Here is a 25,499-nt window from a genome sequence, read left to right as displayed (position 1 = left end):
ATCAAATCTACTTTAAAACTAAAAAATAACACCGTTACCTTCGGATACCAAAATATATAAGCGATACAAATACCGATTCGCCAAAAAATAACATATGTACCACATTATCATATATATATATATTTGAACCACAATCGAAGTTTCATGTGTATACGTACACCAAATCAAAATTCATATATTAAATTGCACATTGAATCAAAGTTCGTACATGATTTTGAGATTTATCCTTTTCAAATTTTGATAAACTAAGGGTTTGGATCATTTTGGATTATTTGTTCAAACAAGTTCAAGTTTGATTATTTTAGATTTGAATTGAATTAATCAAACGACTACAAAATTATTAATATTTTACAATTAAATTATTGAATCTAAATAAAATTCAAATTAATTAAATTATTCTTTGATTCACATCTCTAGTAACAATAACAATGCATTATCTTCGCATAAAATATCAATCAAACACAATAATTCATGAAAAGTTTGGGTTATAAATATATATATATATATATATATATATTAATCTTTTATATTTTTATAATTAAATTTAAATATAAATATTTTTTATTTTTAAGTAGTACGAGCTAATCTCGAATTAAAACTTGAATTTTCTTTTAATATAGAACCTTAGTTCAATCCAACCAATAAATACCTCTAATTTTCACTTTTATTTTAATCATTATCTATTTACAATTTTTTAAAGTTTCAGATTTCCAATTAAAATCAAAATCTCCAACTTGCACTAAATATCAGTTAAATTTGTTCATACAAATATTATTTTAGATGAAACTCCAATACATAATTAGTATAACAAATATGAGATATTAAGGCCTTTGGTAAATGATTTCTTGAAAGAAGGAAAATCTTTGAGAATACCATCAATTTAAATTAAAATAAACACATAATATATTATTTTTGGCATCTAAAGATAATGGTATTAAACTTTTAGTTTTAGGATTAATTGTTAATATTATCAAGTTTGGTTTTTCATAATTTTGTTAATAGAATAAGTTTAGTGTTAACTGTGAATTTATTTAATTTTGTGCTTGATTTGTCAAATACAGTCGACGAATGTGATTTAATTCAGGTTTTGGGGTTGATTTGATGAAAGTTAATAGCTAACAATTTTTGTCAAATACATGTATCACATTGGAAAAAAAAATAACACACGTATGACATTAGAGAAAAAAAAAACAAATTCAAGTACTAAATTATGTATCAAGCCTGAAATAAATTATTATAAGCATTAAAATGTATAACTTTAACCCAAACTAATTAATTAAACCTGACTGAGCTAGCTAACAAGTTCATACAAAATTCTTTTCACGTGATGGAATTGTTGTATAAAAAAATTGGTTAGATCAGAAATTGATATTTTGTAAAGACAAGACGTTTCTAGGAAACTATCTTAAGAACAATTATTTCTCCTTCGTGTGCAGAATGATCAAGAAATGTTATTCCCACAATACAATGCTTTTACTCAAACGGAACAATACATACTACATTACAAATTGTTTTAAACTAGAATAGACTCCAAAAATACAAAAGAAAGAAAGAATTATATAAAAACACTTCTCTTCAATTACATTCTTTCTTCATTATATATTGTTATACAATAATAATAAAATATATAAAAACCTGACTTAGGATCCAACCCGAAATATCTATGGTTTAAATAGCCCCAAACACTCCATTTGAGAGGGGGTACGGAAAAAAAAACCCATCTTTGTTATCTTCTTCCTCTCTTCTCCTTTTTTGGAACTCCATCATTAATACTATGTATCAACAATCTTCTGATACCATGTATCAATATATATATTATAAATAATATAAAACTTTGTTGGTGGCTCAAGGAGTTTCCTTCGCTAAGGCTCATCAAGAAAATAGTCCCAAAAGGTTAGACATTGGTGACCTACCATTATGCCAATGGGGCATCTAACCCTAATTTCAATTAACCTCTTTTTTTTTTCTTTTTCTTGCCATCATTCATTCTTACAACTACCATTTGTTTTTATTAGCCATAAAAAAGAATATCCATTAATACTTTCCATATTAATAAACATTATCCTAATTTTTGGTTAATTTATAATTTTAGATCTTTTATTATACTTAAATTTAAGATTTAATCCTTATACTTTAATTTAATATAAATTATTCTTATTAAAATATTAATGTAAATTTTATATAAAATACCTTCTAGAAAGGAAAATCAATGACAGAATAGCTTTTAGAACAACACACATCAAGCTTCTAATTGGATTAATACTTAACCATGATAACAAATTAGACTAATTAATTAACTAAACAAAACAATTCTAAAATAAAATTTATATATTTATTTAAAGTGAAACTCGTAAATGTTGTTATAATAAATATTGATAATAGTGGTAAAATTATATAAAGTAATATAAAAGAAAAATAAGAGTACACAGATTTTACGTGGAAACCCGTTCGAGAAAAAAATCACTGGTAGAGGTGGAGAAATTCAGTAATGTTGAAAAATGAATGATAAAAGGGGAGTTTCGACTACTTCTATTAAAAGGTTGAAAAATCCTATTTTAATCAAAGTCAAATAGAAAAAGAATAGTTCTATACAGATCTTCTTATTTTACTACTGAATTTATTTTTCAACAAGTGACGGGATTTGAGTCACACAATCTCTATCAAATGTCGTTTTTTGTGTGACTACAAACAAACTACACAATGAATCTTTTAACAAGACTAACACTTGCTTTAATAATAGGAGAGATTGCTAACACCTCCATTAAAATATCCTCAACCACTTAGCCATACAATTAACAATTTTATTAACGATGACTTTATATGCAAAAATCGAATTATTTGAATTTCCATGATTTATGCTACTTTTTCAATCTTCTAAATTGCCATCTTTTTAGGAAATATTGACCTTCTTTGCTATTTTATTTTTTTAATTTCTTTAAAATGATAATTTCCCCATATCGAATTATTATTCCATTTTCTTGAACAAACCAAAAGAAGAAGAAGAAGAGTAAGGTGGCATCTTTCCCAATGCTCCAATATTATTTTTAGATAATTAATTTCTGCCGACAGCGGTTCTTTTACTAAATAAGATCTAACATATCACATTAAGACGTGTGTTAGATGGGTCTACCTTATATACTATTTAATCATGGTTATATGAAAGTCGAATTAACCCAACTGTCACTCTAAACAAATTAATTGTATTGAGTTAAAATATTGTTTGAATAAATTTTAATGTTTTTAATAATTTATTTAATGAATTAGTCAAATCGAGACTAATTACACGTCACTAAATTGATCTCAAATTAAAGGGATTAAATTATAGTACAAATTCTAAATTGATCTCAAATTTGGGAATTTACCTCTTAAACCCTTTTAAATTTGTAAAGTTATAAGTTAACATACGATGAAATTATACTTTGATCCTCAAGAATGATAAAATTACATTTTAACTCTCATAAAAATTATAATTTAATTACAACCCTTAAAAATCCAACTTCACCTAATTATAATTATTTCTTTTCTTGGTTTTGGATTATTTATTATTATGCACTTTATTATTTGGAGTTAAAATATTTTTTTAATCTGTAAGGTCATAATTATGCCACAATGTTCAACAAAAGAATTATTGATTTGTTAAAATTTTAATGGCAAATGATGAGGTGTTTTTACTTTATGAACCTACTGCCTCTTCAGACATTTGAACATTCAACAGAATTGGAAGACAAAATCCTACTCGAGGACAATATTAATCACCAGACTTGTTGAGAGGCTTGTCGACTTCTCAAACTTTTTAGGAATGAATCATAAATTCCTCAACAAAACTAAATCCCAAATTTGAGCACAAACCAAAATTGACCTAATTCAAAATACATGACATACAAATAAATTGATTTTGATTTTGTTATTTATTGGTAAAAGTACTGTATAGATTTTTGTATTAAGAGTTAGATTACATTTTGTTCTCTATACTAAAAAATGAGGCAAATTAGTCATTGTATGTTAGATCAAAGAGCAACCGGATCCTTTCTCTTAAAAAATTCATCCATTTTTACTATTAAAAGCTGGTGTAGATAATTAGAAAGTTATATGTGGCGTGTCACGTGTACGTCATTCTGAAGTACATGACCAATTTTTAACAATATAAATAAATAAAAAAATTTAACAGAAAGACTTGTTTGTTTTTTGATCTAGTGTATGGAGACTAATTTGTTAATTTTTTTGGTAGAGGGGATAAAATACAATTCGACTCTTAACACAAAGACCTCCTTAGTATTTTTACCATTATTTGTTACAACTGAATTGAAAGTAAAAAAAAAAAGGTCGAGCATCAAAAACAGAAGTTCATGCAACCGCACAGCTCCATTTGCCATATTAAGACAGGGTTTCCCATGATTTGTTGTCTCATTCACCCCATGTTCTGGAGTGGAAAAACACATACAAATAGTAACATGTTAAGTCTGGAGATGCAATAATGATGATACCCTTTGTTTGGACAACAAAACAAAAGAGGGTGTTTTCAAGCAATAAAAAGAGCTGTTGATAGCAAACAGAAGAGACTCCATCTTCATATTTTGTGGAGATGGGGTATCCAAAACTCCAACATTGCTCATCCTCTTGTTCTTGAAACTGGTTTATATGGTCGGTCTATTGAACTCTACAAATTATTGGGTTTATTCATTTAAATGCAAATATGCCTTCTTTTTTAACCAATGGGGTATGGCTCATTTTGGACCCAGTGTAGATTGACGATGGCGAGGCTAAGATGATATCATTAGCGATTGATCATGGTAGTGCACCTTTAGTACTTCTAGTACTACCATTTTAGCAATCCTTTCCACTGAATTTTTATGATAACCATGGCATGTAATTGGTAGAACAATGAGACCAAACAATTCTAAATGCCATTCATGCTTATCGTTTAGTAGGTATGTTGTATTCACGGTTTGAAGAACCAAATTATTACAGATTAATTAAGCAAAACAAAATAATTTCAATTACTTTTCGTTTTAACTAAACAAAATTAACCCTTACAATTTTTTCTTATTAGATAATTCATAGTTCCGTATACCAAGTATTGAAACAAAACAAAAATGTAAAAGCAAAAACATAATAAAGGTATTAAATATCTAATTTATATGCATTAGAAGTTCAAAACAAACATAAAAACTTCCGCTTAAAGAAACCCTTGTATTTAATGTCACATTGCAATTTGTCTCCTTCACTCCAAAATCGAGCAACTTAATCATTATATGATAGATCAAAGAGCAACCTGATATTTTATGTTATAAAATCCCTAACGAAATAACCAAATAGTTACACGTGTCGTGCCTCATGTACTTCATTCTAACGTATGAGGACCAATTTTTAACAGAAACACAGGCTAATTTGCTCAATTTTTAGTAGAGAGCAAAATGCAATCCAATTTTTAGTATAATATTGCCACAAAAAAACTGAATGACATATCCTACTTTCATCCCTTATCCTACTTTCATTCCATATCTTACAGGCTAAGACGTCGTACTAAAGAAATCAATCTCGTAAAATTGGTAAGAAATAGAATTAACTGAAAATAATGCCCCCCCAAAAAAACAAAAAAAACCCAACTCCCGTTAGACACTGAAAAGAGGGAGAGAAAAACTCACCAAGGTTTCAATATCCTTGTGCAGAAAGAATCACAGAAACCGGACTGGACCCTTCTTTGCTAAGCCAAAAAAAATATGTAGCTCGTCTTTAGCTTCCGTTAGCCCTTGCATTGGGGATTTTAACTGTCTACACCTCGGAGGGGCAAGTGGGAAGGGGCCAGCTGTTGAAACCGAGTCTCGTTAAGTGTATATTGAACAAAACTTCTGGTTTGGTCATTTTTTACTTTCATCATAGCAAATCAGCTAGTAGAGCAGCGGGATCATCTGGTGGTATTTGAGGGGTCGGTGGAGCTGCAGGTGGAGCCGGTGTAGGTGCTTGAGCAACTGTGGGAATGCTAACCAGTTGTTCTTTGATGAATTCTTTTAACCTGTGGGGTAAAATGGTAAGAAAATTTCCGCTAATCCGATTACGCTAACTTCTTTAAGTGAAAGTTTAGCTACTTACTCGAATGTTAATGTGGGATCACCTGAAGCGAGGGTCATACGCAACTGTGTTCTGTCTGCTGGATCCGTTTCAATTCTGACCTGAAAATATTATAGAAGAAATGGCTTGTAAGCAGTGGCGTTACACAGATTCTAATGCACCACAACAAGCTCATTGATAATGTCCAAAACAGCAAGTTGTAAAGATTAAGAATCGATTTCTTTAATTATATATGACATTCAATTATCGAAACAAATTCAGTACCAAAAAGGGAAAAATAGTATCAAGAGTTGGGGGAGAGCATATGTCGGTTTTGGTTCACTCAGTTTTCTCCATTAAATTGGTTTGTCTTGATTATGATGGTTCTCCGTCAGTCGGTTATCGTTTATTAAAATTCATAACTGAACTAACCGACTTAATACATATTAATTATTTTAAATATATGATAAATAATAAAAAAGAATTAGAAAAATTCAGTTAACTGACTTAACCAACTGATGTTAAGTCTGTTTGGTTATAGTAGCAGGATGGTCACTTAAGTCGGGTTAAAGTATAAAAAACAGACTGAATATATAGGTGTCATTTCAAACTTCATTACAATAACACAGCCATATAGCTAGAGCAGAACATGTTTCCTACCAAGCAAACTATGGCACGTGTATTCTCTGAATAGAAGGTTGTGCTTGCAACTAGATTATTAGGATTTGGATCCTGAAACAGAAAATCGAACGGTGAACAATGCATATATAAATGGAAGAAGATGTTATCTGATTGAAAGGACTTACAAGCCCTGGAGAAATTGCTATTCTGTAACTGTGGAGTAGATTTGCCATTTCAGGAAGAGCCATCGGTCTTACACCTCTAACCTGCCCAAATTTGGAGCAAAATGACTACAGATCAGGCAGGGAACCACAGAGAAAATAAATTAGACTATAAATGATAATACGAGCTTAAAATGCACATAACAAGAATCAATTATATAATATAGGTGTGGTGTGTCTCAATATATGAAACTAAGTATTGTGCTTTCCAATAAAAAATAAAGAAAAACAAGGAAGTACACATACAACTTCTTGAAGCTTCAATGGTGGTCCAGAAAGTGATCTCCACTGGGGGAAGAACTCCTCTGCGGAAACTGGTAGAGGCTGAAGAAATTTATTCAGCACAGCAGGAAGACGAAGTTTGATGTTAACCTGTAAAAGATAATAATAAGATACCTGGCACTGTAAACAAAACCAGCTCTTGGTAATTTAGGGTGGGTTTGGATGGGCGATTGGGTCCGGTGCGATGCATTTAGCTTACTTTTTGTCTCATACTACAGTATTGTTACAGTACCTAATCTCACCGCCACGGCTGTTTTTATACTAACCGCAGGTAAATGCACCGCCCATCCAAACCCACCCTTAGTTTATAATATATCAATTATCTGCAAGTACCATATGGGTTCCAAATTTGTAGGAGAAGTCGAGAACAGCTACGTCCCTGCTTGGCCGAAGATTTACAACCTCAAGTGGGCATTGCACCTACAGGAACCATGAAAAGAAAGTAAAATAAACACGATAATTCACGAACATGCATCAACGAATAACTAGTCACAAACACAATGAGTCCTTTTCACCTGTGCTCGAGGAGGTATGGTGTCAGGCACTAATGAAAGCTCCATCTTCAGATGAGCAGGAGGCAATATCAAAGCCTGAACTGAAACGAGAGGAGATGTATTCTTGTTTCCTAAGAAAAGAACCAGACGTCCTTGATGAGCTCGCCACTCTGCTTTAATGCCGATCTGAAGTAATTTTTAGTGAGAAAAATCAGCATCAACCTTTTGGAAGCATCTAAAAGAGTCATAGAACCAACTTGAAACTAACAGATAAGATAAATAACGGAATACAAAAGGAAAAAGGTTTATACCTGAATGTAAGGATCTTCGTATAGAACACCACTATCTTTCAGGCATAAAGCATGAAATCTTACGGCAATATTCCCTATTGGCTGCAGATGCAAGTAGTAACATCAACTAGTAAAACTAAAAGCAATACCAAACCAGTTACTAGAATCACATGCGATTTTACAATCACTAAACTTCTAATTAGTGTTAGGGAAGCAGCAATACCTGAATTGTATTTGTCCCCACTTCTACGGGCACTATGGCTGAACCATCTACTACATCCGGACCACTTTCCAATCCAGAGACAGCACTGTTCTCATATTGAACAGTAGCACCAGGAGGGCCCTCAATAGCCAGTGGACCCAAAAGATCACTAAGGGGATCTGCCGAAGGAGGTTGCTGATCTACTTGGCTTAAATTTCCGTTCTCCTGAGAAAGAACTTGCTCTGTTGAATAATGATCCTGTCAAGACAATCACATATACATTAGTGCAAATTACACTTAAAAACAAAAGCTATACATAAATCTGTATATCTATAACCTATAATGTAAAAGCACATATATCAAAATACTTTTCAACTGATATAGACATTTTTGTTCATTATATTTCTACATTGCCATTTAAAATATTTATTTTAAATAGATATTAATAAAATTTACCCAATCTGATAAATAAGAATATAGTTCCATTAAAAGATTTTCTTTAAATGAAGTATTCGATAATAAGATTTAACCAATTTATATGAATTCTAATTCAATGTAAATGTGACATAAATGCCAAAGTAAGTCTATGGTAAAATGTAAATTTCAGTCATTTCTACACAACATAGTAACTATTAGTTTAATATATAATGATTATTTTAAAATACATAAATAAAAAGTATACAAGTCCAACATATGTGACAATAGCAACTAGTATATAAAAAAACCAAGAAAACAAGTAGCCACTAGGATTGGAAAAGAACTAACCTCGGTATTATTCATGTTGGGTGCCTTTACAACACTAAGCTGCCCAACAAAAACTGGTGGTGGTTCCCCATTAGAAGGGTGTTGGTCGGTTACAACTAGAGCATTTGAAGGTTGCTGTTGAGCACGCAACTTGAGGGCACTTTGCTCTGCAGTGTCAGCCTCAGCATCTTCGGCCTTTTTGATCAATGAAGACTGTAAATTGAGAACAAGAGCATGGTTTAACCATCACTTGAATCAAGACTATGCATGGACCTTCTGCAACACAAAGGTGGAACAGGCAGCTTCTAAACAAATAATGCAAAGTACACAAACCTGACGCTCAGGAAATTTAGGCATTTCAGCTAAAATATCCATTACAGCAGCACCTTTCCGACTCAATGCAAAATATTCAACAGCTCGTTGTTGTATCTCCGCGTCAATGCAACTCTCATATCTGAGTTCAGTGTGTTAAGCAAATCATATTAGTTTGATGGCAACAAAACCAAAAATTTCCAAATTTCAAACAAACCATAGATGAGATGCTGAGAAATCAGAGAGAAAAATATGCTGAAGAACATCTTACTTGGTGAATATTGTCCAAATCTGATTCTGCAGTACTTGGTCAGGCGGCTGAGTGTGCATTAAGATCTTAGCATACGCTGATAGAAGAAGAGGAATGGTGGTAGTTCTGAAACGTGATATACATTATAGTAAGATAATAGAGAATGAGTATTTATGAAACATATAGTGCCAAAGGTTAAAGGCTCTTACGATACTGAAGGAAGTTTCTCATGTATGATGCTAAAGATTTCTTTTGGACTACACCCAGGCCGTCTAGCCAGAAGGTGGCTGTATTCTCCAAGAATATAAGCACAGACCTGTTCGATACAGACAAATTCCAAAATAAAATTGCATATTTTTGTCCATAATGATACATATCCATGTAAAATATTTACCATATACAAACCTTGACCATTTTCTCGTCTACAGCAGGCTTGTCAAGATACTCTTTCGCCTTTGCAGCTGCATAAGGCTGGTCATAAACATAAATAATTCAGCCTGAAAACCACCAAAAGAAGAATACCTTTCCTGTTATAAAATAGCACAACTAAATGTGTTGGACTTTTTGTCACCTGTAGGTCATCATTGTTAGTAACGAACTGCACAACACGGAACCATATGTCATCGCTAATAAAGTCTCCTGCCTTTTCAATCAACTGAAGAATCACATCCACATACCTGCAATGTTTGGGCAAACTAGTTATTTTGTAAGGAATAACAACCAAACATTTGATGAAGCTACTGTGCACAATAGAAAAGAAAACACTGAGGTACAAAATCTTCATTCATAAGCATGTGGGTTAAAACTCTGCTGCCATCCAACATGCTTACCATGACAGATCAGGAGCAAACTTCTCAGCAAGAATGGCAGCCTTAAGTGACAATTCCTCACGCATTGTAAAGTCAGCTGAGTTCAGATACTGGTAAAGGGTCACAGTCAGTAACATTCTCATCTCGTACCTCACCATTTGAGTAGTTGTATGGAAAATAAATTAGCGGAGAAATCACTCCAAGTAATACTTTTTCCATGTTCAAGACTTTAGTACCTGCAACAGTTCTTCAACAATGTCCTTTGCATTTGTTATGTCACACATACCATAAAGCAAATCAAGAGCTCGCCTACAGATACTGGAAATTACACACTGGTGTTAGTCAAAGAAGAAAAAAGATCTTATGAACATACAGTTCAAAGAATATATAATTCCATGTTTAGAAAATCAAGGCTTTAGTTATAGATGAAAGTTTAAGGCTTCAATAAAGAAAATTGTTATTTTAATTAGTTAGGCGAGGAACTCATAACAAGACAACTATATAGGGTGATTTTCAAGCAACGAAAAGTTTGGCATGTCAAAGATGGGGCCAATTGATAAATGTTACATACACTTGAGTCTGTATATAAATGATTCACAAAAGAGAATCATAGCAATAACATTTTAAGTGCAATTAATACTGAAAAAAACTGCAAAAAGAAAAGAAAAAAAGAAACCCAACCTGATATCAGGATCCTTCAATGATGTGATGATTTGTGCCTGATGCCTTTTTATACTCTCTTGCACATCAGCAACTATTAGCATCCTAGTCATATTTTCCTGCAACCAAGCATTTAATATCTATAAGTAAATCATTAGGTTATAGATAACCACTCGGATCTGGCACATGTGAACATATTTTCTTGTTTGGAAACAAGATCATTAAAAGAGAAGTAATTATGCTCCCATAACTTACCAAACCAAGATACCTAATATTTGGTTCACGAACAGCAATGAACTTCCCAAGAAGAGCCACACACTGAGACATCATCTCCTTTTCGGCATCAAGATGCATGACCTGTAATGAGGAGAGCAAACGTACAACATAACTTAAGAAAGAACTCATCTAACATGCTTAGTAAAGTATAATAGTGACTAACATGTATTGTTATGCACTTTACATGATGTTTTCACGCACAGAGGAGCCAGGAGAGGGGTATAGTATATAACTTAGAAATATGTCATATAGAGACAAGAAAGCAGATAGGCTGCCAAATTTGAAACCACTATGTTTTTTCTTCCGTCGTGTGCAAGAGCAGAGTAAGAGGTGCTATCATCCATATACTTTTATTACGTAAACAAGGCAATAAAGTAGGTATGAATGCTAAAAAAGCGCATAATATTTCTTGTCATAGGATAGAAAGCATGAAACCCATCTAGAAAACCTACTTTGATGAATTTCAGCAAGACTTTCATAAAGTGACAATCTTTGTTCGACAGAATAAATATTCCTGGAATCACTTAACGTCAAATATTGTCTTCGATAATAAATTTCAAGAGCTAGAGCCAGAATGAAGAAGTGAACTCACGAGAGCAAGGGCTTCAAAGAGGACAGCATGTGATGCATTATTCTTATTAACATTCTTCACAACATCTGTTCCCATTAATATCCATTGTAAGACCTGAAATCAGCCTTCAAGATCCATTAATATAAAAATAACCTTAATAGAAGACAAGAACCATGCAGGAAAGTTTAAACCTCAAACAATGTTCTTCTCGTATTTGGATCTTCAATGGTAGGAAAATACTGAAGAGCCCTCATTGTCTTAACCTATTATAACAGAGTGATAAACACCACAATGAAATTTACCAAATATGAGTCGATGATAATTACTGATTAACAAAGTTATCCACCTTAATAAAGAGATAGGGAAAAAAGGGGGGGGGGGAAGAATTGGACATAATTACTACCAAGTAATAAAGTCTAAACATGTCAATGACCAAAAAAAAGTGCAAACATATCCAAGAGAAAAAGATCCACTTGAAACATACTTATATACAATAATCAGACCAGGCATATGACATTTTTCTGAGCTAGGTATCACATTCATATAGGAGTTATAAGAGAGAAATAGAAGGACAAACCTGCAGCCATGGAGATGGGATGCCATAATAAGTATATTCCTGTGGAACATCTTGGTTCCTCGCAAGGCGTTCCAATATTTTAACACATTTTGGAAGGCATGTCCAATATGCTTCATGATTATTTGATACCAAAGCAACAAGAAGGCTCATAGAAGATGTCAAAACGCCAAGATCACGCTCATCTAAAAGTTGTGTCATCCGGTCCGCCCTAAAACATAGGGCAAGAAAAGCAATTCAGCATCAACACGGCTAACATCATAAAACAGCAGGGATAAAACTTTTAGCGTTCTAGCGTACCAGCCATCAACATTGACAACATCAGGATTTTTCCTAAACAATCGCAGCAAACATAATGCAGCTTTTTTCCGTACAAGTGGTCTGCAGCTGCTAGACAGCTGAAACATAGATTCTCTCAGTGTAAATTATTTTTTAGAAGCAGTTGAACTTAACAAGTTTCTGGCTGATCTTACAAGTAACTTTTGAACATCAGGTGCCAAAGATTCAGCAAATTCCCTCCCACCAATATTACCAACCTACAAAGTTAATTCAGGAAAAAGTAGAAGTAAGATCACAATAATAACAATATCGAAAACCTAAGCAAAGGATAAGAATAACAATATGGAAATCCTTAGATGTCCATAAATCAGCCCAACAAAAGGTAACGACAAAAGAGTAACCAGAACATCAATAACTAAAAACTTTATAGACTACAAAGCAACATCCAAGGCGCAACGCAATAGAACAGTGAGTTCCCTCATGGCATTTGATTAACAACAAAATCATAGTACTATAACCACCTATTGCAGATCCAGAAATAATAAGCTGTGATATAAACTGTAAAGTGATGAATAATATTTGGAAAACTGAACAAATTCTTGAGAAAAGAGAAAAAAGGAAAATTCTGAATCACATGTCGCCGACTAAATCATACCTTCTGTAAGCATCTCAATTAAGTATGTAGGCTAGGTGCTCGATGTTGTAAATTACAAACAGTTCTATACCATTCTAATTACATAGATAATGTCTAGAACCTCAAGCAAATTTTCTTAGCCTTACCAGGGTTAATGCTAGGCACTGGAAAGTCTCATTTCGACCAATTATATCATTGCGTACAGTGTTGATTGCTAATCTCAGAAAATCATGATTTTCGTTGAGCAAACATGATGTCACAATGTATCCAACCTACAGCCAATAATGGAAAGCCAAAAAAAAGGAGAAAAATAATTAATAGAGTTAAATACAGATTTGAATATCAACCATGTCCATACAGAGAATGATAATTATATCCTTTTTATGAGAAACACAATAAGCTACATTATCCGAAAAAATTACATGAATATCCATATATTATCCAGGCTTCCATAATACATACTAAAATAGATATCATATGGCCCCATTCAAATACTTACAAGAATCAGAATGCTATTATATGATGGTTATCTACAGTGCTTAGACAGTGCCAATCACTTGCCAGCTTTATCATTGTAGGAAACAAGTTACATGTAACAGTAACTGATATGAATACAAAGGATAAAGCTTTCATGCTAATGCAGATTCTAAGTATTGAAAGCTGAGACCTTTCAACATGTTATCTTGTTCATGCATTCAAGTTTTATTGGCCCTATCCCCTCTTTCCTTCTGAAAGGGAAAGGAGGAAATGATTAAAAAACTTTAGGCCTTGGTTTACAACTTTTCTTGTTTTCTGTTCTTTCAAGCTCTTAAGGATGTCACCTGTAGTGCGTAGGTCCACCAGGTTTTTCTCGCCAATTAAGGTCTCACAAATGTGACACTGATCAAAATTAAAGAGATAACAAAATTGATCTCACCTGCTTTTCTGGATACTTTGGTGCAGATATCAAGGAAACAGCTTCCATATGACCAAAATCAACATCATAACCCAGCATGTAAATGTAAAGCATTTTCCAAACATATTTCTTCTTATCATATGGTGTCAATCCCTGTCAGAAGAATGTGAACTTTCAATAAAAACTGCTCACTCATCTTGGTAAGGCAATAAAAATATGTCACCTATCAAGGCACTAAGTCTTTCCATGTAAAAGTTTCTACAGGGAATGGGCAGGGTTTGGAAAATTTTGGCTCTAAGGTTTAAACTTAATGTGAAGAATGAGCTCAACTCCTCCCCAATAAGTCAACTATGAAAGAATGAAAAAAATATCATATAAAAACAACAAGGTTACTTTGTTGGAGATGGAGAACTCACTGAGATTTACCCAACTGCACTTAAGTACATAAATAAGCAGACTCCTGTAAAAGAGTGTAGAACATAACATTCTAGCGTGTATGAAGCTGGAGCAAATACTCAGTGTGATACAAAAGCAAATGCAATTTATGTTTCTTACTTTCTTACTGAGGCTAGAATTTGATTTATATGAAACTCTATGAATCAAACATAACAAACTAGTAAGATGACGCGATGACTAAGGAAAGAAAATTTCCCAACAAGGAAAAAGTTATAAAGTTTGGCAATTACAACTTGGGAAGGAAAAAGTACAAAATACTGTAAAATTCAACTATAATCCTACTAAAGCACAAACTAACCTTTCCAATTTACTATAGTAGTGAGGAAAGGAGGAAGGAAATGTTCATTAGATAGAAAACCTTGTGTTCTTCCCTTCAACATAGAACAAAATAGGGGAATGCAAATCGAAAATGCTCAAATATGAACCACATAAAGAGTGCCCACAAGAGGAGGTTAAAGGAGATGGGAGGGGAGAGAAAGACTCAATACTCTACAACTATAACATCAAATTAAAGCAAACCAAATCAAATAATTCAAGGACCTGTTCTAACCATCAAAAGTGGCTAGATTTGTAAAATCCAAATAAAAAGAACATTTTCAGTTCAAATACGCCATTGAATTGATAAGTTCATCGTTTTATGGAAAGACATCTTTGAAAAGGATAGATTCTCAATAATGCATACACATAACGTGATTTTGCATGCCTACTATAGTATCATTCACTATACATGTTTAGAAAGGTTTCATACATGGTCTTTAACAGGAAGCTCAAATTGTAAAGAGTTTCTCAGAATTAGCAAGCAAAATACTGTCCATACACTACATAAGTACATATATTTTTGCTCAAGGTAGGGTTCACAAACATAGGTAGAATTCTTAAGATAGGAGATCCAATCCTACTGCAAACTCTATATAAAATATTATAAAGAAATATCGCAGTAAGTACTTCGGAAGATCGCAATTGCTGTAAATAATCGATACATTTACAGCGTTCACAAATGCATAGACTTCACAGCTAAACTAAGTTCATAATTTTTTTCTCTTCTCTAAAACAAAAAAATTAATTAACAAAAGAATCTATGTCCACTTTTATCCTACTGAAGCTCATAAAAATTTTAAAAAAAAAGAAGAGCAAGTCCGATCGTTTTCTAATACACCGAAATTTAAATTAATAAAAAATAAAATAAAAATGCTTTGTAACCCCTAACCTTTTCTTTTTTGAAGCGATTACGTATGTTGCCGAGCTCTTTATCGACACGCAAACGCTCTTGCTCTTTGTTCTGACAATTACGCATGTCGCTTATGAAAATCGAGAGACCTCTCATCCCGTGCATTGCCATTCCGTTTTATTGATCGATCCACTTTCTTCTTTCCTGTTTCGCGATCTGCGTTCTCGATTTTCCAGATCTTTTACCTCTTTTTGTTTTTCAACGGCAACGGAGAAATCGATCCGGCATCAGAAAAAAAGGATAACGGAGATGAACATGAGGTGTTTGAAAAATAATATGTAAGTTTTTTTCAAATTTGAAATTTAAAAATAAAAAAAAGGAGAAAATGAGTACTTAGATATAAAAAGGAGGAACAAAATTTGGAGGAAAAAAATAGCCGTCGAGAGTAGAGCTGGAGTAGAGTTGTTCGTTAGTCGGATCGGGTTTATTTATTTATTTATTTATTTATTTATATATATATGATTTGGATTTTGCTTTTATGTATATTTGTATGTTTAATTCATGATTTGGCCCTAAAGTATACTTATTTTTTTACTTTGGTATTTAAATTTTTTATCTCAATTTGAAACTTAAATATTAATTTTCTCTATTTTGTTTATGTGGCAATTAAGTTCATTTAAAATAAAATATTAGATTTAAAAATAAATATTATAATATTTAAAATATTTTGACTTTGACCGATCATTGATTTGTATTGACAGATTACATGACATTATTAGAACACGTCATGTGTCTTTTTTATTTTTTAAATATTATATATTATATTGATTAAAAATATAATAAAATCATATATATATAATTTTTTAAAAGTTTAAAATATTTTTATAAAATTCTAAAATATATAATTTTAAATTTTAAAAGTTAAAATAATATATAAAATTAAAAAAATATTATAAAATGTACTAATTTAGGAAAAAAAGCTTAAATACTATAGTAAGAAAATAAGTATACTTGAATTGTGAATTAAACCTTTTATAATGTATATCAGATCCAATAATGAGAGTTAAAATTTGCTTCAATTTTTAATGTTTATAATTTAGTACTTCTATTTTATTTTTAGAATTTTAGCCTTAAGAATCAAAATTGTTTTATGACAAATAAAAGTAAATAGAAGAATTAAAATTTTACATGTTCTCATTTTGTTGAATCAATTATCTTATGTGTTTTTTTTTTTTTGCAGAGAATTTTATTCGATTAAGAAATTTGTTAGCTTTGAATGGAAGAATTTGAACTCTTCGTAGAGTTGACAAGCAAAATTTTTTCTAGTTGAGAAATCTATTAGCTCTAATGGATGACACTTCCGAAACTTTTTCGAAAAAAATCAAGATCCCCTCTTACTTAAAAAGTAATATTCAGTAGGCTTTGAGTTCGCTAGTCCCTGTATTTTTTTAAAAAGTTAGATATTTAATCCCCATATTTTAAAAGTTAAAAATTCAATCCTCTTTTTTTTTTTCAATTTAAAAATTCTAGTCTAACCATTATCGTCATTAGTAGTTTCAGTTAAAATTTGCCAACTTAACATGTTTACTTCCCCATCAATCATATGGCATCAGTCTCTATACTCTTCTCAAATTTAGAATTTAGTCTCTATACTTTTATTTATTTTTATAATTTATTCCTCTACTTTTCACATTTTAAAATTCAAATCCAATTATTGACAATTTTTGTCAGAAAAGTAGAGGAGCTAAACTACAAGAAAATAAGAGTATATGAACTAAGTTCCAAATTTAGGAAAAGTAGATTTTTTTTAATTAACGATATTGATCATATTTATGGTATCTAAAATTAACAAAGCTGATTCTGGTTTGGAACTCACGGTAAATCACATCACATATATTTCATTAAAAAGAACTTTTCTTTATGGTACTACATAGGTATACATATATTATCTAAATCAACCGCCAAAAAGGATTTAATTACACTTTCCAATGATTACAAGGGACTATAATATATATATTGCCACTATAACTGAAGCACAACAACAATTCAAAGAGAATGGGCCAAGGAAAGATACGAATCATGAAATTTTTACCTGCACAAGCACCAAATTTGTCAGACCACACACACACACGAAAGTTAACTCAACTTGCCGCCGTGGTACATAGAATACATCGCATTCGGGCGTCACCGGCCTGGTCGTCTTCTTCATCTTCATCATCATCATTGTCATAACCGTATGGCTCTTGTGAAGTTGGTCCGGTCCCTTTTTTGTTGCTATTACTGTAAGTAGAGTCCGTCAAGCAAGTAGTGTGATAAGCATGACAACAAAAGAACACGGTGACCAATACATTTTGTATAGATAAAGGATCGAAACACAAACAACATCTTCCACCCCCTCTAGTTTTAGACTTAACCACCGTGTTTCTCACGCTAGATGTTTTCTCTATTGGTAAAGAGGCTCCACTTGCATCCCTCTTGGATCGAGTATCGTCTTCTTCATTGCTCAAGTAAACTGCACGTCTCGCTTCTTTGTAGTATTTAACCAACAGGTCAACACAATCAGCCTGTATATTTCGCATTTACATTAATTTCAAGTTTCAACGATTGAAAGTTACGACACGTGTTATAAGAGTACGAGTACCTTGAGAATATCATTGCATCCATGTCTAAGAGAAGTTTCGGTTCTGTAATCTGTTATAATTTTGACTAGACGATCCCTAAGCCTGAAAATAACATATACAATGGGGTCAAATTATACTGAACCGATCACATACTGTAAGTAAATAAAGTGATTCGAATTAGATCCCACCAACTAGGGACTTAGACTAGTTGGTTCATTCAGCCACATTTCTTCTGAGGACCAGCAGCCGATGCTTAACCGATAGTAAAGCCCGTTTATTAAAACAACAACTCAAATAGCTATGAGCTTTTTACACATGTATGAATCCTTGACAGTTAACCATCAGATAAATGCGAGTTCTTGATAGTGAACCAGGTTTCCCTTTCCTCCATTTTTTTACTACGAAACCCAGACGATGTTATTCAAACTGCTAGCTACACACTTTAGTTTGCAAATTTTACTCGAGAAAGAATACTAACCGAGGAATCTCTAGGCCATTGGGTACTATGTTTACAATATAGAGAGGATCAAGATTGCCAACAGTGTGTTCCAATAAGACACCCACCTGCCAATTAGTGAGAGTAGTAAAATGAAAAAAAAAAAATGGGAAAACAAAAGATAAATATGACAAATCACAAGTATATGGTTAAAATGTACTCTAAGTCACTATATTTTTCGTGCAATTGGAATTTAGTTCCCCTGCTTTTATTTTTAGGAATTTAGTTTCTCTACTTTTCGGATTTTAAAATGTCAGTCCAATTGTTAATATAATGAAAGTTCTTCTGTTAAATTCAAGTACATTACAACATCTATTTCTTTTTTGTTACATGACTACAAAGTGAATATTTTTTGTTTCAAAATGTTGCACTAATAAATTTAACAGAATAAATTTAACGGTGTATGGATACTTTTAGTTTTTATGCCACTACCATTTCGGGTTTGTGGAGGCATTGCTGAATCAACTCTTCCCAAAGATCATCATCATGCTGCATGCTCACAAATTCTACAGCCTAGGGAAAATGACAAGGCTTTTCTCATTAGTACCAATCGTTAAGCTAAAAGCTGAAGGACTGAACACTGAAAATGACATAAAGTACCTCTTCTATATCTCCTAATTCATTTATTATGACCGCAAGAGCTTGTTTTGAATTTCCCATTCTTCCGAGGATGAATACTTGTTCCTTCAAAAGATCTCTTCTAACACAGATTTCATATGCCTGAGGATGAATTTCAACGGCATCATTTATGGAAAAATTATTATGCCATCAATTATAACCTAATGTTTAGATCCAAACCTTCTCCAGTGTGTAATGTTGACTACTGCGAAGAAAAGGAAGTAGAACCTTTGGATCATATTCAGCATAAAGCTCTACCTAAACGGCAAGATAAGAGTACAATATTTATTAGAAAATCCACTCAACATAAGAACGAGTACCTTACACACATGAATGTACATGTTCAGTAAACATGCAATAAAATATCGAACATAGCATCAAAAAAAAGCATTGAAAGAGCATATTCCCAACCGATAGGAAATCTTACTCTTCTTTCCTCCTCCTCTTTTTCTTTATTTGGATTGAATTTAACACATAGAAGCGGTACACCTGATGATCAGACCAGCAAAACTATATAGCCTGGTTTAATTTATGGTCCAGGTTACAGCCTTAAATTGAGCTCTGTTGATGAATGTTTGAACCACTTAGGCCATTGTTAGCAGCCAACTGAAACCCATATAAACAGTCCAAGTTCAGCTGCCATGGCTGGTCTAATGTTGTCAAAACTAATCCGTACTAATTTGGAACCTACTGCAATTTTGCTTCTCCACCATTGACCGCACAGACAGGGTGAAATAAATTTTACCTCCCAACAACCTTTTTTTTGGGGTATGATTATAATTTTTGGGTTATTTACACAGGGTTTGAACCCTGGTCTCGGGTGCCAACATAGTACACAGAGCTTCTTTACCACTTGCTCCATTGGGTTGTTGGCCCCAACAACTAAGGTTTGAAGCTAGAAAGTTATAGCAAATATCAAATAATAGAGAACTGTCAGAGTAAATGAAGCCCACGATATTCAAATAAATGCTATTAAAATGCCGAAATAGTTGTCTCATACATACCTGCATATCATGATAATCCTTTCGAGCATGTGGGTTGACTTCAAATAATGAATGCAGATATAAATGCAAGAAATATCTTGAATCACACTTATTTCCAGAACTCAAAAGTTGTGAAACAACTTCAGATGGTGTAATCAAGTCCCTATTTTGGATCAACAAAGAAACAGCATGCTTACAATCTAGCATCATCAACTGGACAACCTGCACCGTACACATAAGAGAAAGGACTTCAATAATAGAATAAAAAAATAAGTAAAAAATTATCTAGAATGTCAACAAAGGGAAAATGGAAGTACATGAAGTGTTTTTATTTATGCAAAATGGTGCAAAGAGCATGTACTATATAGTGTTGACTTTAAGTATCATTGAAAATCAAAGGGTCAAGTTTCAACATAGGTAGTAAAATCATGTAATGCATCCATTTCAGAATTTCACAGGTTGGCCTCAAATGAAACAGGTATTAAGTTATTCTATAAAAAAATAATCATTCATGAGAAGGCAAAGCAGCTCAGATATTGCACCTGCTCCTCCATAAGGACCATAACCATACCTTTTCACGAATGGAATCATGTAAGTTGTGCCTTTCAATGAAGTCAAATATATCAGGCTTCATGAGCTGAAAAACTCAAGAGAAGTAAACTAATTAACATACAAGCTATCCAACTAGAGAATAGATGGAAACTAGCCGAAACAATTTACATTAGATGAATTGAAAGGTAACAAGAGCACAAATTTACATCCAAACACTTACATCAGCATAGAGTGAAAAAGCTTTCTCATACTGCCCATTAATAATATATAACTCTGCAAGTGCCTATCAAGAAAAAATTAAGGATAATTCAACATATGAACCATTAGCCGATTCAACACTCAAATCATATCAGATATTCACAAACTGCCTTACAAACCTCTTTAAGGGCATCAGTCATTGATGAAGTATTTAACTGTGGCTCTATCGCAGAAATAACAGGTAATGCAGAATAAATGACAGGTGGCCAAGATTTAACAGTTGATAATAGATCCGTATGAAAGGCTGGATTTGTTGCCAGGGCCACAAGTGCAACCTGCAGCATAGCAAAAGGGTAGTTTTAAATTCCAAGTTGACATATATGAAAGGCCATACAAGTGGACTACATGAATATTTGCACAGAGTTGTTGTCCTAACAAACCTCATAAGCAGTATCACGCAGCCTTGGGTTTTCAGTAGGTATATATGGAACCAATGCAGGAAGCTGACGGAGATGAGCAAAATGAAATACCCATCTGTCAAAAGCATTTGAATGCAAGTGATTAACAAGAAATGTAGGGAAAGAGTTACATATAATGCCTTTTGGTACCTTTCCCAAGCTGTAGCAGATCCTCGCAACAATTTGGGACACAAGGATGCAGCCTCGGTATATTTCCTTTCAACAATCAAGTGATCAAGGTATTTTGATCCCACCTGCATGTAAAGCAAATTAGCAGGTAAAAAAGCAACAAAAATAATTTTTGCCATTAACATGGACGACGGATTAGAAACCTAGGCAAACAATTGTATCAGCAATAAAAGGTATTATTTACCACAATTCAACATTAAAATAAAATCATAAGCAGCCAAAATCTTTAATATTATAGGAATAATTAGGTTGAATTAAGAATGCTAACAGCCAGCAGCTTTGTATGGTAACTCATGTGAAGTCATTACCAAATATATTAAGAAAAAGAACCCAAATTACCTCATCAAGGAGTTCACTCCGTCCCTGACCAGCCTCAGCTGCTGCTAAGGCTTTTTCATGCCGACCATGCTGAAGAAGCCATGCAATGTGATCCTCTGCATCCCTAGGATCAAAAAGTTTATAGGTCTAAAACCAAGCAGGATTTGCAAAATATATCTGTAGGTACTTTAGAAGATATAGGACAAATTCTAATACAATATGTACAAATCCAAAGTATCATCATAACAGGTCAACGTCCATGTTAGGGGAATCTTGAGACCAAAATTCAGATAAAACTCATTGTGCCCTATGAGAATACACCTCATTTTCATTCATCTGAAGATAAAGTATAATATTCACTTACCTATCATAAACCTTTTGCCATGTACTACCAGAATGCACCTCATAAGTATTGTTTGACTATTATAATCCATTTGTCAAGTAGCCAGTTATAATAGTACTATATACTTTCTTAGATCATGTTAACACCACCCAACAGAAGCTTGTGAATTTTATGTCAGCTTCAAAGGCAAGGATAGGTCAACAGATGTATTTACACACCAAGTCAGATCATTTAAGTAAATTAGAAGGTCTAGGAATTACAATGCAAAACAAATAAGCAACTATGGGAAGAGATTATCCATAAACTCAAATCCCTTATGATATGATAAACTAGGACATGGCAACACACTACGCGAGTGTTTTAATTGTATTTTAGGAAGTGGGTAGTTTTCTTTAAATGTGTTTATCGCATATTAAATAACATACATACTCTTAATTTCACATAGATTACTTTTTTTATTTCTTTTTCTATTTCCTGACTGAGTTAGTGTAACTTGACTCATGAAACTAACTCATTTAGGAGATTTATATATAGCATAGATAAATAAGCAACCAAGACCAGATTGACACTAAAGACATTTGATACAAAACGCAATTAGCTATTAATGCATATTGCTAAAGCAAACCATGATCCTTTTATTTGGAATAAGCAGCAATAATAATCTTTAGGAAGCTACAATGTACAAAGAATCAATAGTAACCTGGGTTTTGCTATGACAACATCCTTTGGTGATACAATGTAATAGATTGGTTCATCACCAGCAGCCCACTGTCCACCAGCATAACTGCTTCCTGCATTTGTATGAGAAAGGAACCTTAATTATTGACAGTGAATTGTTTCCAAAGGTCCATAAAATTAAAAAATAAAGTTAACAACCTGAGAAGGGAGAATGCGCCAAGGAATAATCTTTTGCTTTGTAGTGCTCAAAGCCATGCACAGGTAGGGCATCTGTTGCCAGTTCATCATTGTTCCAAGTTACTACACGTACCTCTGGTCTCTGTGCACTACCCTGCTTCAGTAGATTCATGCATAATGAGAATCATAACAATTGCAAAAAGAGCTCACAAGCATGGGGTCTAGCATTACTGAGAAAAGAACTGACTGATTCATTTGATAATACACTTCCTCACCTTAAAGTTTTCTAAATTAAATTCCTTTCAAAACAAAGACAGCCTTAAAGTTCAAATCAGAGTAGCAACTTGGGTAGTTACAGTAACCACAGTCATAGCTGCTGTCAAGCATAGAGTCACTACATTCAAATATGTTGGCATATTTCTGAGATCTGTAACAGGTAATGGACAAAAGATGGCACGATCCAACCTCAAAATAGGAGGGTGCACGCCATTATGAGGTACTTATTGGAATTTAAAATGCAAAGGACAAGTATGTTATACCTGTCGTGATGGTATTGTGCTACTAAATCCATTCTCTCCGTCTTCTTCACTAGGAATATAAGCTAGAAGAACCAAAGCATCACCAAAAGGAGCAATTCCTGATATGAAATAGCTAGTCTGAAAAGATGCAACAATATCTACTTGGTTCATGTTAGACATTGAAACATGCCTATATGTTCCATTGGCTCCATTATTCAAGTTTGTTCTTATTGCTGCAATCTTGACAGAGGTTCCCCAACCAATCACCAATAAAGTATCATCCTGAATGCAAAGTTCAAACAAAGAACAATAGCAATAACGAGAAGCAACAGTATCATGCTTCATGGAAAATTAGGGAAGTGAAAACTTCAAAAAGAAAATGGAAAATGGCATTGCCGTTTAAATTTTAGAAAATCTATATAGTCTGAACAACTTCCAACATATCTCATTTTAATCATTGACTAACCTGCCAAACCAAATGAGGAAGCAAAACTTCAGGATGAGGACTGCATCTTGGTCTTTCTATAAATGTAATCCGCTGATCATTTGCAGCATCATAAACTTTTACGCCTACATTATTAGCCCAAGCAACGAGACTTGTACGCCATTTTACCGCATGGATTGGACCTTCACCCGAGTGCAAAACCTAAAATCCAGTTAAAATACAAAACGTCAAGAATTTAGAGAGATATCCATTTTCAAATATATCAAGGTCAATCAAGCACCACAAACCTGATCCTTATAGCCAAGCCACTTTTTGGTATTAAAATATAAGTGACCTGCCAAGCCACCAGCTACGAATCTCCTAGATGATTTTCTTGCATAATCAGGATCAAGAGCAATTGCTTTCATAGGACGATGATATTCAAATTTCAATTTCTCGTCAATGAAAAGACTATTTATTACAACAGAGCCATCATCAGAACAGCTTCCTAAATATTCACCTTCTTTATCAAAACTAAGCTCATTCACTGCAGCTGAATGAGCAGCAAATGCCTTAACCTACAAACAACCAAACACAACTTCAAACAAACAAACAAAAAAGAATTCTCGTCTTCCAACACTAATCACAACAACCGAATAGCTTACTAAAGTCCACTCACCAGTCAAATATATATATACTCACTAATATTTTGAATTCAATTACTAAAGAAATTTTTAAGATTCAAAAACGAAATATAATATCTAAAGTGATGAAAAAAAAAAACCTTCACCTGATTTCCCAAAAAGTCGAGGATATGAATAGTTCCGTCGTACGTTCCGAGTGCGATCATGCGCTCAGCGACGGCGATACACGAAGCAGCTTCGTTAGATAGAAAGGAAGGTACGCTTCCTCCCATTCTTTGATACTTAAGCCTCGGCTCTTCTTCTTCTTCTTCTTCCTCTTCTTCTTCTTCATCTTCAACGTCATCTTCTTCTTCTTCGTCTCGCTCGTCTTCACCTTCGGCGCCGTTCTCCGATGGAAACGGAGACATTTGAAGGATTCCGGGAATTGAGAAACGGAAAAAAAAAAACGGAATAGAAGGATCTGAGTGGGGTTTGGGACTTTAATTTGGTTTAGTTA

At 33.2% G+C, this 25,499-nt stretch overlaps 2 protein-coding genes across 4 annotated transcripts; both read right to left on the bottom strand.

Annotated features, from left to right (window-relative positions):
- Window positions 1-5,586: 5,586 nt before the first annotated feature.
- LOC105789999 (AP-2 complex subunit alpha-1) lies at window positions 5,587-16,255 on the bottom strand. The gene is made up of 28 exons (XM_012617365.2): window positions 16,180-16,255; window positions 15,826-16,033; window positions 14,184-14,315; window positions 13,414-13,539; window positions 12,828-12,890; window positions 12,655-12,752; window positions 12,358-12,565; window positions 11,972-12,043; window positions 11,802-11,894; window positions 11,189-11,290; window positions 10,955-11,052; window positions 10,510-10,591; window positions 10,295-10,383; window positions 10,036-10,141; window positions 9,870-9,935; window positions 9,674-9,780; window positions 9,486-9,590; window positions 9,236-9,356; window positions 8,924-9,115; window positions 8,180-8,416; window positions 7,978-8,058; window positions 7,688-7,852; window positions 7,506-7,592; window positions 7,137-7,262; window positions 6,855-6,935; window positions 6,709-6,780; window positions 6,091-6,170; window positions 5,587-6,013 (listed from the first exon to the last, which is right to left on the bottom strand). The coding sequence occupies exons 2-28, from the start codon at window positions 15,955-15,957 to the stop codon at window positions 5,875-5,877; spliced, it is 3,060 nt and encodes a 1,019-aa protein (XP_012472819.1). The 5' UTR covers window positions 15,958-16,033; window positions 16,180-16,255; the 3' UTR covers window positions 5,587-5,874.
- Window positions 16,256-17,650: 1,395 nt separating this feature from the next.
- Window positions 17,651-25,499, bottom strand: LOC105789998 (vacuolar protein sorting-associated protein 41 homolog). Of its 3 annotated transcripts, none has more exons than XM_012617362.2 (19): window positions 25,150-25,494; window positions 24,668-24,937; window positions 24,402-24,581; window positions 23,957-24,217; window positions 23,439-23,574; window positions 23,263-23,353; window positions 22,241-22,343; window positions 21,863-21,966; window positions 21,695-21,788; window positions 21,434-21,589; window positions 21,277-21,339; window positions 21,076-21,141; window positions 20,526-20,726; window positions 19,702-19,779; window positions 19,504-19,623; window positions 19,336-19,416; window positions 18,886-18,971; window positions 18,428-18,509; window positions 17,651-18,350 (listed from the first exon to the last, which is right to left on the bottom strand). In XM_012617362.2, the coding sequence occupies exons 1-19, from the start codon at window positions 25,408-25,410 to the stop codon at window positions 17,928-17,930; spliced, it is 2,856 nt and encodes a 951-aa protein (XP_012472816.1). In that variant the 5' UTR covers window positions 25,411-25,494; the 3' UTR covers window positions 17,651-17,927. The 3 variants fall into 3 exon arrangements, 2 of the variants coding, with proteins under 2 accessions (XP_012472816.1, XP_012472817.1); XM_012617363.2 differs by having other exon boundaries at window positions 23,439-23,571; window positions 25,150-25,493; XR_001132395.2 differs by lacking the exons at window positions 17,651-18,350; window positions 18,428-18,509; window positions 18,886-18,971; window positions 19,336-19,416 and adding an exon at window positions 19,949-20,416 and having other exon boundaries at window positions 19,559-19,623; window positions 25,150-25,499.

Source organism: Gossypium raimondii, chromosome 8, assembly GCF_025698545.1.
Source record: "Gossypium raimondii isolate GPD5lz chromosome 8, ASM2569854v1, whole genome shotgun sequence".
Classification (NCBI taxonomy): Eukaryota; Viridiplantae; Streptophyta; class Magnoliopsida; order Malvales; family Malvaceae; genus Gossypium; species Gossypium raimondii.
This window is presented reverse-complemented; position numbering and strand designations above follow the sequence as displayed.

Coding starts and splice junctions, on each gene's coding strand:
- LOC105789999 (XM_012617365.2), bottom strand. CDS start 15,957: ATGGCAATGCACGGGATGAGAGGTCTCTCGATTTTCATAAGCGACATG. Junction 12,566..12,654: donor GTTGTCAATGTTGATGGCTG/GTACGCTAGAAC, acceptor CCTATGTTTTAG/GGCGGACCGGATGACACAAC. Junction 6,936..7,136: donor CATTGAAGCTTCAAGAAGTT/GTATGTGTACTT, acceptor AAATTTGGGCAG/GTTAGAGGTGTAAGACCGAT.
- LOC105789998 (XM_012617362.2), bottom strand. CDS start 25,410: ATGTCTCCGTTTCCATCGGAGAACGGCGCCGAAGGTGAAGACGAGCGA. Junction 21,789..21,862: donor TCTGCTACAGCTTGGGAAAG/GTACCAAAAGGC, acceptor TGCTTTTGACAG/ATGGGTATTTCATTTTGCTC. Junction 20,727..21,075: donor ATGATTCCATTCGTGAAAAG/GTATGGTTATGG, acceptor TGTACGGTGCAG/GTTGTCCAGTTGATGATGCT.